This window comes from Pleurodeles waltl, chromosome 10 (genome assembly GCF_031143425.1).
Source record: "Pleurodeles waltl isolate 20211129_DDA chromosome 10, aPleWal1.hap1.20221129, whole genome shotgun sequence".
In the NCBI taxonomy this organism is placed as follows: Eukaryota; Metazoa; Chordata; class Amphibia; order Caudata; family Salamandridae; genus Pleurodeles; species Pleurodeles waltl.
Window position 1 is genome coordinate 298,613,805 of NC_090449.1, and position 12,102 is coordinate 298,625,906.

A 12,102-nucleotide genomic window follows, 5' to 3' on the forward strand; every position below is an offset into this window, starting at 1 on the left:
GAGGAGCGTATTTGATTGTTGGAAATGTTTTGACCCTCCTCAACAACCTGTTTTGCTCTTTTTTGCAGATCTTTTGGGAGATGTTCAATGAGATGCTGCATCTCATCCCAGTGGGCTCTGTCGTATCGCGCTAGCAGCGCTTGTGAATTTGCGATGCGCCACTGGTTTGCTGCTTGGACCGCAACCCTCTTCCCGGCTGCATCGAACTTCCTGCTTTCTTTATCTGGGGGAGGTGCATCCCCAGAAGTGTGTGAATTTGCCCGTTTTCTGGCAGCCCCTACCACCACAGAATCTGGTGGCAGCTGAGAGGTGATGAATACAGGGTCCGTAGGAGGCGCCTTATACTTTTTGTCCACCCTAGGCGTCACTGCCCTACTTTTAACTGGCTCCTTGAAAATGTCCTTTGCATAGCGTAGCATGCCTGGGAGCATCGGCAGGCTTTGGTAGGAGCTGTGGGTTGAGGAGAGGGTGTTAAATAAAAAATCATCCTCTACTTGTTCAGAGTGTAGTTCCACATTATGGAATAGTGCTGCTCTAGCCACCACTTGTGAGTAGGCTGTGCTGTCTTCCGGTGGTGATGGCCTAGTTGGGTATGTGTCTGGGCTGTTATCAGACACTGGTGCGTCGTACAAGTCCCACGCATCCTGATCTTGGTCATCGTGGCTCATGGCGGTGTGAGCTGGCGAATGTGACGGGGTGTAAGTTGGTGAAGCCGGAGTTACAGGTGGAGGCGAGGGAGGAGGTGTTACCTTTTGTGCTGTTTGTTGCTGAGGAGTAAACTGAAGCGTTCTCTTTCGTTTGACAGGGGGAAGGGTACTGATCTTCCCAGTCCCCTGCTGAATAAAGATACGCTTTTGCGTGTGATCCACGTCAGTGGATTGCAGTTCTTGTTCAAATCTATGTTTCTTCATTTGTGAAGACATAGAATGCTCTTCAGTATAGGAGCCTGAAACAGGGTCTGATGTCGCTTTTTTCGGCTCCGAAAACCCTGTTGATTGTTTTTTCGGCTCCGAGGTAACCTTCCTCTTTTTCTGTGCCGAAAATTCTTGGCCTCTATGGTCTTCGGCGCCACTGTCTCGGCGTCGATCCGTGTCGACACCGAACTCTCGGTGTCGATGCTTCTGTTTAGCACTCTCTCGGTCCCGAGGAGGCTGCGTGCCGGTGTCTCGACCGAAGTCGGACGATCTCGACACTGAATGGGCCTTTTTCGGTGCCGATTGTTGGTCACCGAGAATTTGGGTGGAGCCATGGCCGGTTGGCAGTGGCGTCCCCTGGGCCTTCTTTCCTTTTTTAAGTTCTGATCTCGACGTCTTACTCACAGTTTTTGTAGAGTCTAGCTCGTCGGAGTCTGAATCCTGGATGGAAAAGGATTCCTCCTGTTCCTCTTCTGTCTCGAACTGTCGACGCTCCTTTGGCGTGGACGCCATCTGCAGTCTTCTCGCTCGACGGTCGCGCAGAGTTTTTCGGGACCGGAACGCCCGACAGGCCTCACAGGATTCTTCGCTGTGCTCGGGTGACAGGCACAGGTTACAGACCGAGTGTAGGTCTGTATAAGGATATTTGTTGTGGCATTCGGGGCAGAATCGAAACGGGGTCCGTTCCATCGGCGTTGTTCTCCACGCGGTCGGGCCGACTAGGCCCCGACGGGGTGCCGAAATCTACCCCGAAGGGCACCGAAGCGCTTCGATGTTCAACGCGTCGTCGTATGTGTCTATCTCGAACCGGATCGCAACGATACCGTCGAAAATCTTCCGTTTTCAGCTATCTTTCCGTTCCGAAACCCGGAGCGACAGGAACACGTCCGAACCCGATGGCGGAAAGAAAACAATCGAAGATGGAGTCGACGCCCATGCGCAATGAGCACAGAAGGAGGAGTCACTCGGTCCCGTGACTCGAAAACACTTCTTCGGAGAAAAACAACTTGTAACACTCTGACCCAACACCAGATGGCGAGCTCATGCATACCATGTGTATCTACAGCGACAGATGCCATCGAACATATATTTTCCTAATTTATTTTTAGAACCACAAGATTCAAATTTTATATAAGCACATAAATTGTAGGGTACTTCACAGAGGAAAGTATACAACTGATTTAAAACAGTAGTACACACAGTTTTGGTTAAAATGGCATTAAGCTACTTCAAAAGTGGACACTGCAAAAATCAACAGTTCCTGGGGGAGGTAAGTAATCTTTAGTTTCTCAGGTAAGTAAAGCACTTACACATTCCATCTCCTGGGCATAGGCAGCCCACTGTTGGGGCTCAAGGCTACCCTAAAGCCACAGCACCAGCAACACAGGGCCGGTCAGGTGCAGAGGTCAAAGCAGGGCCCAAAACACATAGGCACCAATGGAGAACAGGGGTGCTCTGGTTCCAGTATGCTAGCAGGTAAGTACCTGCATCCTCAGGGAGCAGACCAGGGGGTTTTGTAGAGCACTGGGAGGTTGGGGGGGGGGGGGGGTGACGACAACACAAGCACACAAAACACACCCTCAGCGGCACGGGGCGGCCGGGTGCAGTGTGCAAAATAGGCGTCGGGTTTTGTATTGAAAACAATGGAGGGACCCGGGGGTCACTCTGGCGATGCAGGAAGGGCGCTGTGGGGCTTCTTGGGCCAGCCACCGACTGAGCTAGGATGAGGGCCTTCTGCTGGTCACTCCAGCACTGGTAGGTGGTTCCTCTCAGTCCTGGGGGGCTACGGGTCCAGTTCTTGGTCCAGGCATCTGGTTCCTTTGTTACCAGGCAGTCGCGGTAAGAGGGATCCTCAGGATCCTCAGCAGGCGTCGCTGTGGGGGTGCAGGGAGGTCGACTCAGGGTGTCCACGTCATTGGAGTTGGCTGGGAGTTCTCTCTGCAGTGTTGGTTTCTCCAAACTGAAGCCGGGGGGCGTCAGGTGCAGAGTGTGAAGACTCACGCTTCTGGCGGGAAGTGAGAGTCTCTTGAAAGTTGGTTTCTTGTTGCTGTTTTGTAGTTGTTTCTGGACAGAGCCGCTGTCCTCGAGAGGTTCTTGGTCCTTTAGGTGCAGGTCAGTCCTCTGAGTCCTCAGAGGTCACTGGTCCAGATGGATGTGTTGCTGTGCAGGTTCTTTGAGTCTGGAGACAGGACGGTAGGACTGGGGCCAAGTCAGTTGTCGTCTCCATCGCCTCTGCAGGGCTTTCAGGTCAGCAGTCCTTGTTGTAGGTTGCAGGAATCTGATTTCCTGGGTTCAGGGTCACCCCTAAATACTAAATTTAGGGGTGTGTTTAGGTCTGGGGGCCATAGCCAATGACTACTGTCCTTGAGGGTGGCTACACCCTCCTTGTGCCTCCTCCCTGAGGGGAGGGGGGGGCACATCCCTATTCCTCTTGGGGGGAATCCCCCAAAACCAAGATGGAGGATTTCTTAAGGCAGGGGGCACCTCAGCTCAGGACACCTTAGGGGCTGTCCTGACTGGTGGGTGACTCCTCCTTGTTTTTCTCATTATCTCCTCCGGACTTGCCACCAAAAGTAGGGGCTGAGTCCAAAGGGGCGGGCATCTCCACTAGCTGGGATGCCCTGGGGCGCTGTAACAACAGGCATGAGCCTTTGAGGCTTACCGCCAGGTGTTAGAGTTCCTGCAGGGGGAGGTGAGAAGCAACTCCACCCAGTGCAGGCTTTGTTCCTGGCCTAAGAGTGACAAAGTCACTCACCCCATGTGGCCAGAAACACATCTGGTTGTGGCAAGCTGGCAGGAACTGGTCAGCCTAACACTGGTGTGTGGACTTGTATACATGGGGCATCTCTAAAATGCCCTCTGTGTGAATTTTTTAATAAATCCAACACTGGCATCAGCGTGGGTTTATTGTGCTGAAAAGTTTGATACTAAACTTCTCAGATTTCAGTGTAGCTATTATGGAACTGTGGAGTTCGTGTTTGATAAACTCCCAGGCCATATACTTAATATGGCCACACTGTACTTAATGTCTAAGAATAGACCTAGACACTGTAGGGGCATATTGCTCATGCAGCTATGCCCTCACCCGTGGTATAGTGCACCCTGCCTTAGGGCTGTAAGGCCTGCTAGAGGGGTGACTTACCTATGCCACAGGTAGTATTTTGTGGGCATGGCATCCTGAGGGGGATTCCATGTCGACTTTGAATGTTTCTCCCCACCAACACACACAATCTACAATGGCAGTGTGCATGTGTTCGGTGAGGGGTTCCTTAGGGTGGCACAACATATGCTGCAGCCCTTAGGGACCTTACCTGATCACAGGACCCTTGGTACCTTTTACAAGTTACTTATCTGTGTGCCAGGAGTGTGCCAATTGTAGAAACAATGGTACATTTTAGGTGAAAGAACACTGGTGCTGGGGCCTGGTTAGCAGGGTCCCAGCAAACTTCAGTCAAGTCAGCATCAGTATCAGGCAAAAAGTGGGGGGTAACTGCAACAGGGAGTCATTTTCCTACAGATGTTTTAGTACCTTTTGTCTCACCAGTGTTTTTGTTCATTTTAAAGTCAATATAGTTGTGTTTCATAAATGTGTGTAGAGAAGACCATGTTGCTGGTATAAATAAATCTTGTAACGGTTTTTGCTAGAAAGGCAATGGTTGCTCCTTTCTTCCTCGAGTGTTGATTTGGAGTTCAATTCAGTTTTACCCAGCTCTTGTGGGACACAGTTGGATGGTTTGTGTGATCAATCTGTCAACAGTCCCTTTTGTCACAGCCTTCCTTTATTATTGTCTGCAACCAACACAATAGCCTATTAGTCTTCCTGTTTGTATTTGTCTTTTCAATGTAGTACCTCAGTGCTCACCTTGTGTATAGGGTGTAACGCTTTCTGCATGATTCTTTGGGTTTCAGAAGAAGCCTGATATTTGAATACTTTCATTTATGTGGAACTGACATTATATTGGGTAGAAACTATGGATTTGTCCTCATTACTAGTTTCTCCTTGAGAATTTGTAATGAAAATGTCACTTACCCAGTGTACATCTGTTCGTGGCATCAGTCGCAGTAGATTCGCATGTTTTGCATAGCTCGCCATCTGGTGTTGGGCCGGAGTGTTACAAGTTGTTTTTCTTCGAAGAAGTCTTTCGAGTCACGGGACCGAGTGACTCCTCCTTTTGTCTCCATTGCGCATGGGCGTCGACTCCATCTTCGATTGTTTTTTTTCCGCCATCGAGTTCGGACGTGTTCCTGTCGCTCCGAGTTTCGGAACGGAAAGATAGCTAATTTCGGAAGATTTTCGTCGGTATTGTTGCGTTCGGGATCGGCGTAGTTAGATTCAACACAAGAAATGCAGTTTTCAATGTGAGCATTTTCAGTGTAGCTCTATTTAGAGCTCTATTTAGAGGTTCAAAGGGTGTTTTCATCAATTGATTTAGTATCGCATTCAGGTTCCATGTGGGTACAGGTACTTTCCTTGGTGATGCTATTCTTTTAGCCACTTTTAAAAATGTTTTGACTACTGGTGCTGTGAAAAAAACGTCTTCCTATGTGTCCTTTTGTGTAGGCCTCTTTTATTGCCAAGTGTACCTTTAAAGATCAATAAGTTATCTTGCAGTCTACCAGGTGTGTTAGATATTTTAACTTTGTTGCATCTCTTATGCTTATCTTTAATAGACCATTCTTCAGGCACCATAAGGAGTACTGTTTCCATTCTGCAATCTAACATTTCCTTGGAGTTGGCCTTAGTGCTTCTCTGAGGACATACAAGGCTTTGGTTCTGGGTGCAGTACCCTTCCACCTTCCATTAACAACAAGCCGGGTAGCGTTGATAGTTTTAGAATATTCCCTTGTGATGTTTCTATGAGTTCTGAAAACCATGTCTGACTCTCCCATAGTGGGGCCACTAAAATTAGTGTCATCTTGCTTCTCCTGCATTTGTTGGTCACTTAGTGTAACAGTGGTATTCGGGGAAAAGCGTATGCAAATAAATTTGACCAATTTAATCAACAGGCCATTCGCAAATAACTGGTGAAATGGCTGTCTGGATGCAAAGTTTTGGCATTTTGAGTTCTCTGGAGTTGCAAATATGTCTATATTCAGTGTTCCCCAATTTATGAAAGACCATATTGATTGCCTTGTGACTTATTTACCATTAGTGAGAGCATGTTGCTTGTCTGCTCAAGCTGTCCACTTAAATATTGCCCATGCTCAGAAGATGAACTGCTGTTATCACTAATCACCTCTGAATTGCCCACTTCCATATTTTTGGGGCTAGTTTCAATAGAGCAAAGGATTGAGTCTCCTCTTGCTTGTTGATATAGAACACTGCTGTTGTATGGTCTGTTTGAATCACAACTGATTTGCCAAACAACTCTTTCTGAAATGCTTTTTAAGGCTTGGAACACTGTGTTTAGTTCCAGGATATTGATGTGTTTTACAGCATCTTGCTCCTTCCAGACTCCTCGTACTTTCAGTGTGTTCATATGCGCTCCCCATCCCATATGAGAGGCATCTGCTGTAACAGTTACTGTAAGAGTTGGTTGTGTAAATGCTCTTCCTTGTATTGTGTGTGATTTGCTCCACCAAGCCATTTCCTGGTGTACTTTCTGCGTGACAACCACTAGATCCTCCCAACTCCCTGTGGCTTGTGACCCATGATTCTGTAGCCATTCCTGACTTGGTCTCATGTGCAGTCTTGCACATGGCATCAAGGGATGCATGATCCCGTTTTCCCTAATAATTTCCGCACAGTCCTCACTGACATTTTTTGCCCCTTTTGGTAAATATTAGTTTCTTGCCACGACTGAACTCTTTTCGCTGGGGATATATGTTTCCCCAGCATCGAGTTGCTGCTTGCTCCAAGAAAGAATTCTTCCTGTTAATGATTTTTCTAGGTTTATTGAGAAACCCAATGTGAATAGTGTCCTTAATACCCGTTGTACATGTTTTGGCACTTCTTTTATGAGTTTGCCCTTACTAACCAGTCAAATAGGTAAGGGCAGACCTGTATCCCTGGTCTTCTGGAGATGAGCTGTCACTGCAGATAGTCACTTTGTGGGGGATTATTTTATCCGCAACGCTAGCACTGTGAACTGGTAGTGGGTTTTGTTTACTAGGAATCTTAGGTATTTTTTTTTTAGTTGCGCATTCATTGGGGTGTGCAAGTAAACATCCTTTAGATTTACTGTTGGCATGAAATCTCTTTTTTGCAACTGTGGGCTGACCTCTTGTAAGGTTGTCATCTGGAATATTTGTGGTTTTACAAACTTGTTTATGAACCCAAGATCTAGAATTGGTCAAAGAGATCTGTCTACCTTTGGTATTAGGAAACAGATTGAGAAATTTCCTTTGTTGATCTGTTTTGGAGACTCTCTCTATTGCTTTTTTTCCAGCTATTCCTTCTATTCTTTGAGTAGCCTCTAAATTTCTTCTATTGAACATCTTATTTTTTGGTCCCCTTGTTGGCGGTATCCGTAACCATTCTAAGCAATATCCAAATATTATGCTGTTCAATATCCATTTGTCTGACGCTATCTTCCTCCACTCCTGGAGGAAGGATTTGTATTCTGCCTCGTTCTGGTGCTGTTTGTGAAAGGTTATGATGTTTTATGCTGACTCTTACTGCTGTTGTTTTCAATAGGTTGTGATTCTCCTTTGAGTCATTTGCTGGTGGAGGTTGTACCACCTCTTTGAGGCTGTCCTCTTCCCCTTGTTCTTCCCCGAAAGGACTGGTGTTGGAATTCCCACTGTTGTTGGTGTGTTGTTACAGTGGTCCCTTGATGCTTTTGGTAAGACGTCCTGGATTCGAAGCTGCCTCTTCCTGTAGACATTTTGTGATGGTATAGCCCCTCTTCCCGTGCATCCTTTGAACTGCAATGCCCCCATCAACTTTGCTGTCTCATGGTCTTTTTCGAGTTGTTTAACACTTATCAACTTTGCTCCCGAACAGTTGTTCACCATTAAATAGGGTGTTTAGAATGTTGGCCTGTTTTTAGGTTTAAACCCTGATAGCCATGAGTGCCTGCGTAAGATTACCCCACCCCCAATCATCACTTGACGGCTTGAGGTGTCCGTTGCATCAAGATCTGATTTTAGACAGGTATTTGCAATATTCTTTCCCTCTTCTGCCAAATGTGCTGCTCTTTCACTATACTTTTCTGGGAGATGCTTTATTAACTCAGCCACTTCCTCCCAATGTTAGTAGGCATGTCGACTGTGTAAGGCATTTGAGTTCCTAATGCACCACTGATTTGCTGCCCTGCTCTCAAATTTGCACCGCCTGAGGTTCATCCTCTTACTCCCCTTATCTGGAGATGATCCTGATGTTGAAGGGATGCTAGCTCTTTTACATGCTGTTCAAGTTAAAATGGAACCTGCTGGCACTGAACCCTTGATGAAAGCTGGGTCCTTGGATAAGAACTTGCATTTTTTCCTCTGCCATCACAGTCGCAGCTCTACAAGTGGTGGGATCTTTGAATGCTTCTCTCCCCTGATCTAACACAATAGAAAGGAATGACAGGAAATGGTTCCTGGCTTGGGAAGGTAATAGGGTCTCAAGGAGGAAACAAGATTGTGTTTTTTCATCCTCTAGTTGGACACTACATTTATCAACAGTCTCCTTGACAAGCTGATTATAGAGACCGATGCCGTCTGGTGATGAACGTCTTGACAGGGAGGGTAGGTGCTGACAGCTTCTTCTGGGGAGTCTTTCTAGGTCTTGCTAGTGGCACTCCAAATACTCAGACTCTGCTGAGCCCTGATACAAGGTCTCCAATTGTTCCTCTTCTTTCTCGTAGAAGACTTCCGCCTCTTCCTCTTGAGGTTCTGGGGTCAAAAGTGCCTCAAGGTCTATGAGGGTTTTTTCGCTTTCCTCTTTCAGCGTTAAGGTTTCAGGCAGAATTACGTTTTTGAAGTAAGGTGACGATTTCTGGTATTGAGGCGTTTCCCTTTCCTCTCAATTTCCTTTGATTTTTCTTCAGTGTTGATGCTTAACGAAGTCTCCCTCTTCAACACTTAAGAATCCTTAGATGACGTGTCTGTCGTCAAGCTTCAGTGCTTCCTGAGCCTTCTCCTTTTTCAATGCAGAAGTGCCTTTCTCTCAACCGGCCTTCAACAAATGGGATTTTTCAGAAGTATTTCCTACCAGCATGGTCGCTTTCAACGGATCCGTGGGTTTTTTGCTTTTAGGGGCTCACCAGTTGATGTGTATTTTTGATGCTGAGGCTCCCTTATACTGGTAGTCTCCAATGTTCATCACTGACACCCTTTTTTCGGCATCTCTTGTTTCTTGCTTTTTCTTGCTTGCCTGTTCGATGTCTCCCTCTGCCCCTTCGGCAACATTTTCCTTCAAACTGGTTCTTCAGCAAGAAATCAATCAATCATTGAAGCATGATCTCCAGTTAAAATCCAGTTTCTCTCAGGGACTCTATTAGTGTTTTTCCTGCATCCAAGGATGATTTTGAGCAAGTGCCGAAAAACGATTTTGTCATACTGTATGACTGTCATGGCCCTTTATGTTCTTCTGGGAGGTGCATCATCTATTCACTTGTCCCAGGATTGCATCCTGGTATCGTTTTCAAAATCTTAACTTTCGTTTCAATTCCTCAGGCACTTCTTAATGGCAGGTAAACAGTCCAACATTGACACGAAGAACATACTTTTCACAAGCATAAACTCCACACCAGAATAATTCTGCAGTCCCCTTATCACCGACACAGCAACTGCCTACATATCACTTATTGGGATCATGTACTCACTGACAGTAATCAGTCAACTATAATTTAAGTACTACACTGTACAAATGATGTGAACAATAGAGTCACTGTTTAGGACCACAATTAAACTTGGCAGGTTGACATTATTTTTACTTAACTGATACTTGGAGGCAGCTACATCTTGAACCAGTAATTTAAGCATGTTTGGACTAGTGGTTTCTGTTGCTACTCTAGTCTTGCAGAGTTCATTGACAACTTACGTATTAAATAGCCTGAAAGTCGACAATATCAGGTCATCAGCAGCAGTCAATATAATTTATACTAGGATGAACTCAAACACATGGACTACTCATGAATACTTTGAACAATCACTAACGTAGTCAGTACTCACTGGAGGGTCTCACAGGCTGGCCTTGGCTCAAAATGGTGGCAGGAGCAACCTGTGGGATAACCGGCGGTGGAGCGCCTGGTGCCTGTAGAGAAGACTGGTTAGTCAACATCCCTTGCTTCTGTAAGCGAGACCGCCTCTTCTCTTCCAGCTCTTTCTGTATTTTGTAGATCTTCTCAGCTAACAAGTGATAGTATTCATCCTGCCAAATTTAAATCAACAAGACAACATTGTAAATGAAATTGGAAAATAATGGAAAATAATGTTGCAAATAAAAAAAAGCAGCTGTTGCGTTTGCATGTACGAAGAGTCACAACAGGGTATTTGCTGCAATGATATATTACATTTAATTCTTTAGGAAACAGACAAACTGCATATGTGACACACCAACTGCACAAACCACTCAGGGGACAGAAATAAACCAGGGCAAACAATACTTCAGAATTCACCTTCACCATAACTGCTGACTCAAGGACAATAGAAAAACAGTATTTGATAGAGGACAACTCAATGGTTTGCTCTTGTGCCTCTGTCCATTTTCTTTACAGTTGCATCCACCTCCTCTTGCATATTCACATGAGAAAGCATTCAATAGGCAATTGTATTGGGACATGATCCATTTGTGGAAAACAAAATAATACTTTACTATTTTGGAAGCGCCAATCAGGGTTGTCTTGAAATTCATATATAGTACAGTGATTGCTTTTATTTACTGCATATGCACTATGGTAAATATGCAGGGTGTAATAAGCTATTTATTACCATGTTGAGTGTGGGAAGGAGCCATGACAACAGTCTTGATGCCCCACTTCTCTCCCTCACAATAAATAATACATTACACTCACCACATCTTTGTGGAAAATGTTACTTATCTTGTAAGCATACAGCTTACAGCAAGTATGTCTGTAAATTAATTTGTACGCATCCACCACTTATCAAGTGCTGGGCTTAGACTTTAAAAGTTGTTTTTCTTCGAAGAAGCTTTGAGTCACAAGTTGTGTGACTTGTTCTGTAGCTCGCAATGCCATGGGCACGGATTTACCAGATGTTTTTCGCTCATAGGGAGAAGGTTATAGTGTGAGTATCTGTATTTGCTCTATGCATTATTAGTTTAGTAATGTGCACTGATTAAAAAAAAGTGCCATCACAGCCAGCTTTTGGGAGGAGACTGGGTGCATGTGAAAGTACACACTACAGACAGATGTACGTCTGTCACCAGATTTGGAGGGGAGACTGAGCTGCCAAGGAGTCTATTGGCACTGCCTGTTAGCACGCAGGTGCTATTTCCATTACTTTTCTGAATCCAGTGTGATGCCAGGTATATTCCAAGTAATCTGTGATTAAAAGTATGCATAAGATATAAAATGCTCTCAAAACACTCTGAACCCTAGAAATGTACCTTAGAGAAAAACTAACCAGCAGCACAGACTAGTGGTTGTGCTTTAATTATTTTTTACTTTTCACTATATGAATAGATTCCCAAACAATTGCATAGGAAACAGCTTGAGTTTACCTCAACCAAGCGTACACCATGTGTCAAACAAAAGAACATAGTAGGGAAATACTATTTACCCAGTAAGCATCAGCTCTTAGTGCTGTACAGTCCCATAATTTGCATACTTCTGCTATCTAAGTGGAGGGCTCCGACATTTAAAGTGTTTTTTCTTCGAAGAAGTGTTGAGTAATAGTGTACGGTGTAACAACTCCTCTAGTCCACAATGTGTATTGGCACACACTGCACCCTTACATTGTTTTTCACACACCGCATGTAAGTGTAGAGTACAGAATGGTATGTAAGTGCTCTGTGTAACATTAGTTTAATCAGAGTGCACTGACTGACATGCTATCACTGCTAAATTTCTAGGGAGGAGGGTTGGTTAGTGGGACTACAGTCGTACACTTAACTGCTGCTTACAGGAAAGCAACATGTTGCGTTTGTAGCATGTGTGGCTGAAGATACACGTGTTTTGCATCAAATGTAAAGCAGTTTCCTCACCGTGGTGGTAGCGGGCAGATATGGCAAATGTTTGAAACAAAGTCCTTAATATACATATAGCCCTTCACGAGCTAGTTTTTCCGCACAGAACAT

At 45.2% G+C, this 12,102-nt stretch overlaps 1 protein-coding gene across 1 annotated transcript in view; it reads right to left on the reverse strand.

Moving 5' to 3' along the window:
* Window positions 1-12,102, reverse strand: part of CREBBP (CREB binding protein) — a 1,321,122-nt gene that overhangs the window by 907,506 nt on the left and 401,514 nt on the right. Inside the window, exon 10 of the mRNA XM_069210450.1 lies at window positions 10,017-10,215. Within this exon, the coding sequence (XP_069066551.1) occupies window positions 10,017-10,215 (199 nt within the window). The remainder of the gene's footprint in view (window positions 1-10,016; window positions 10,216-12,102) is intronic.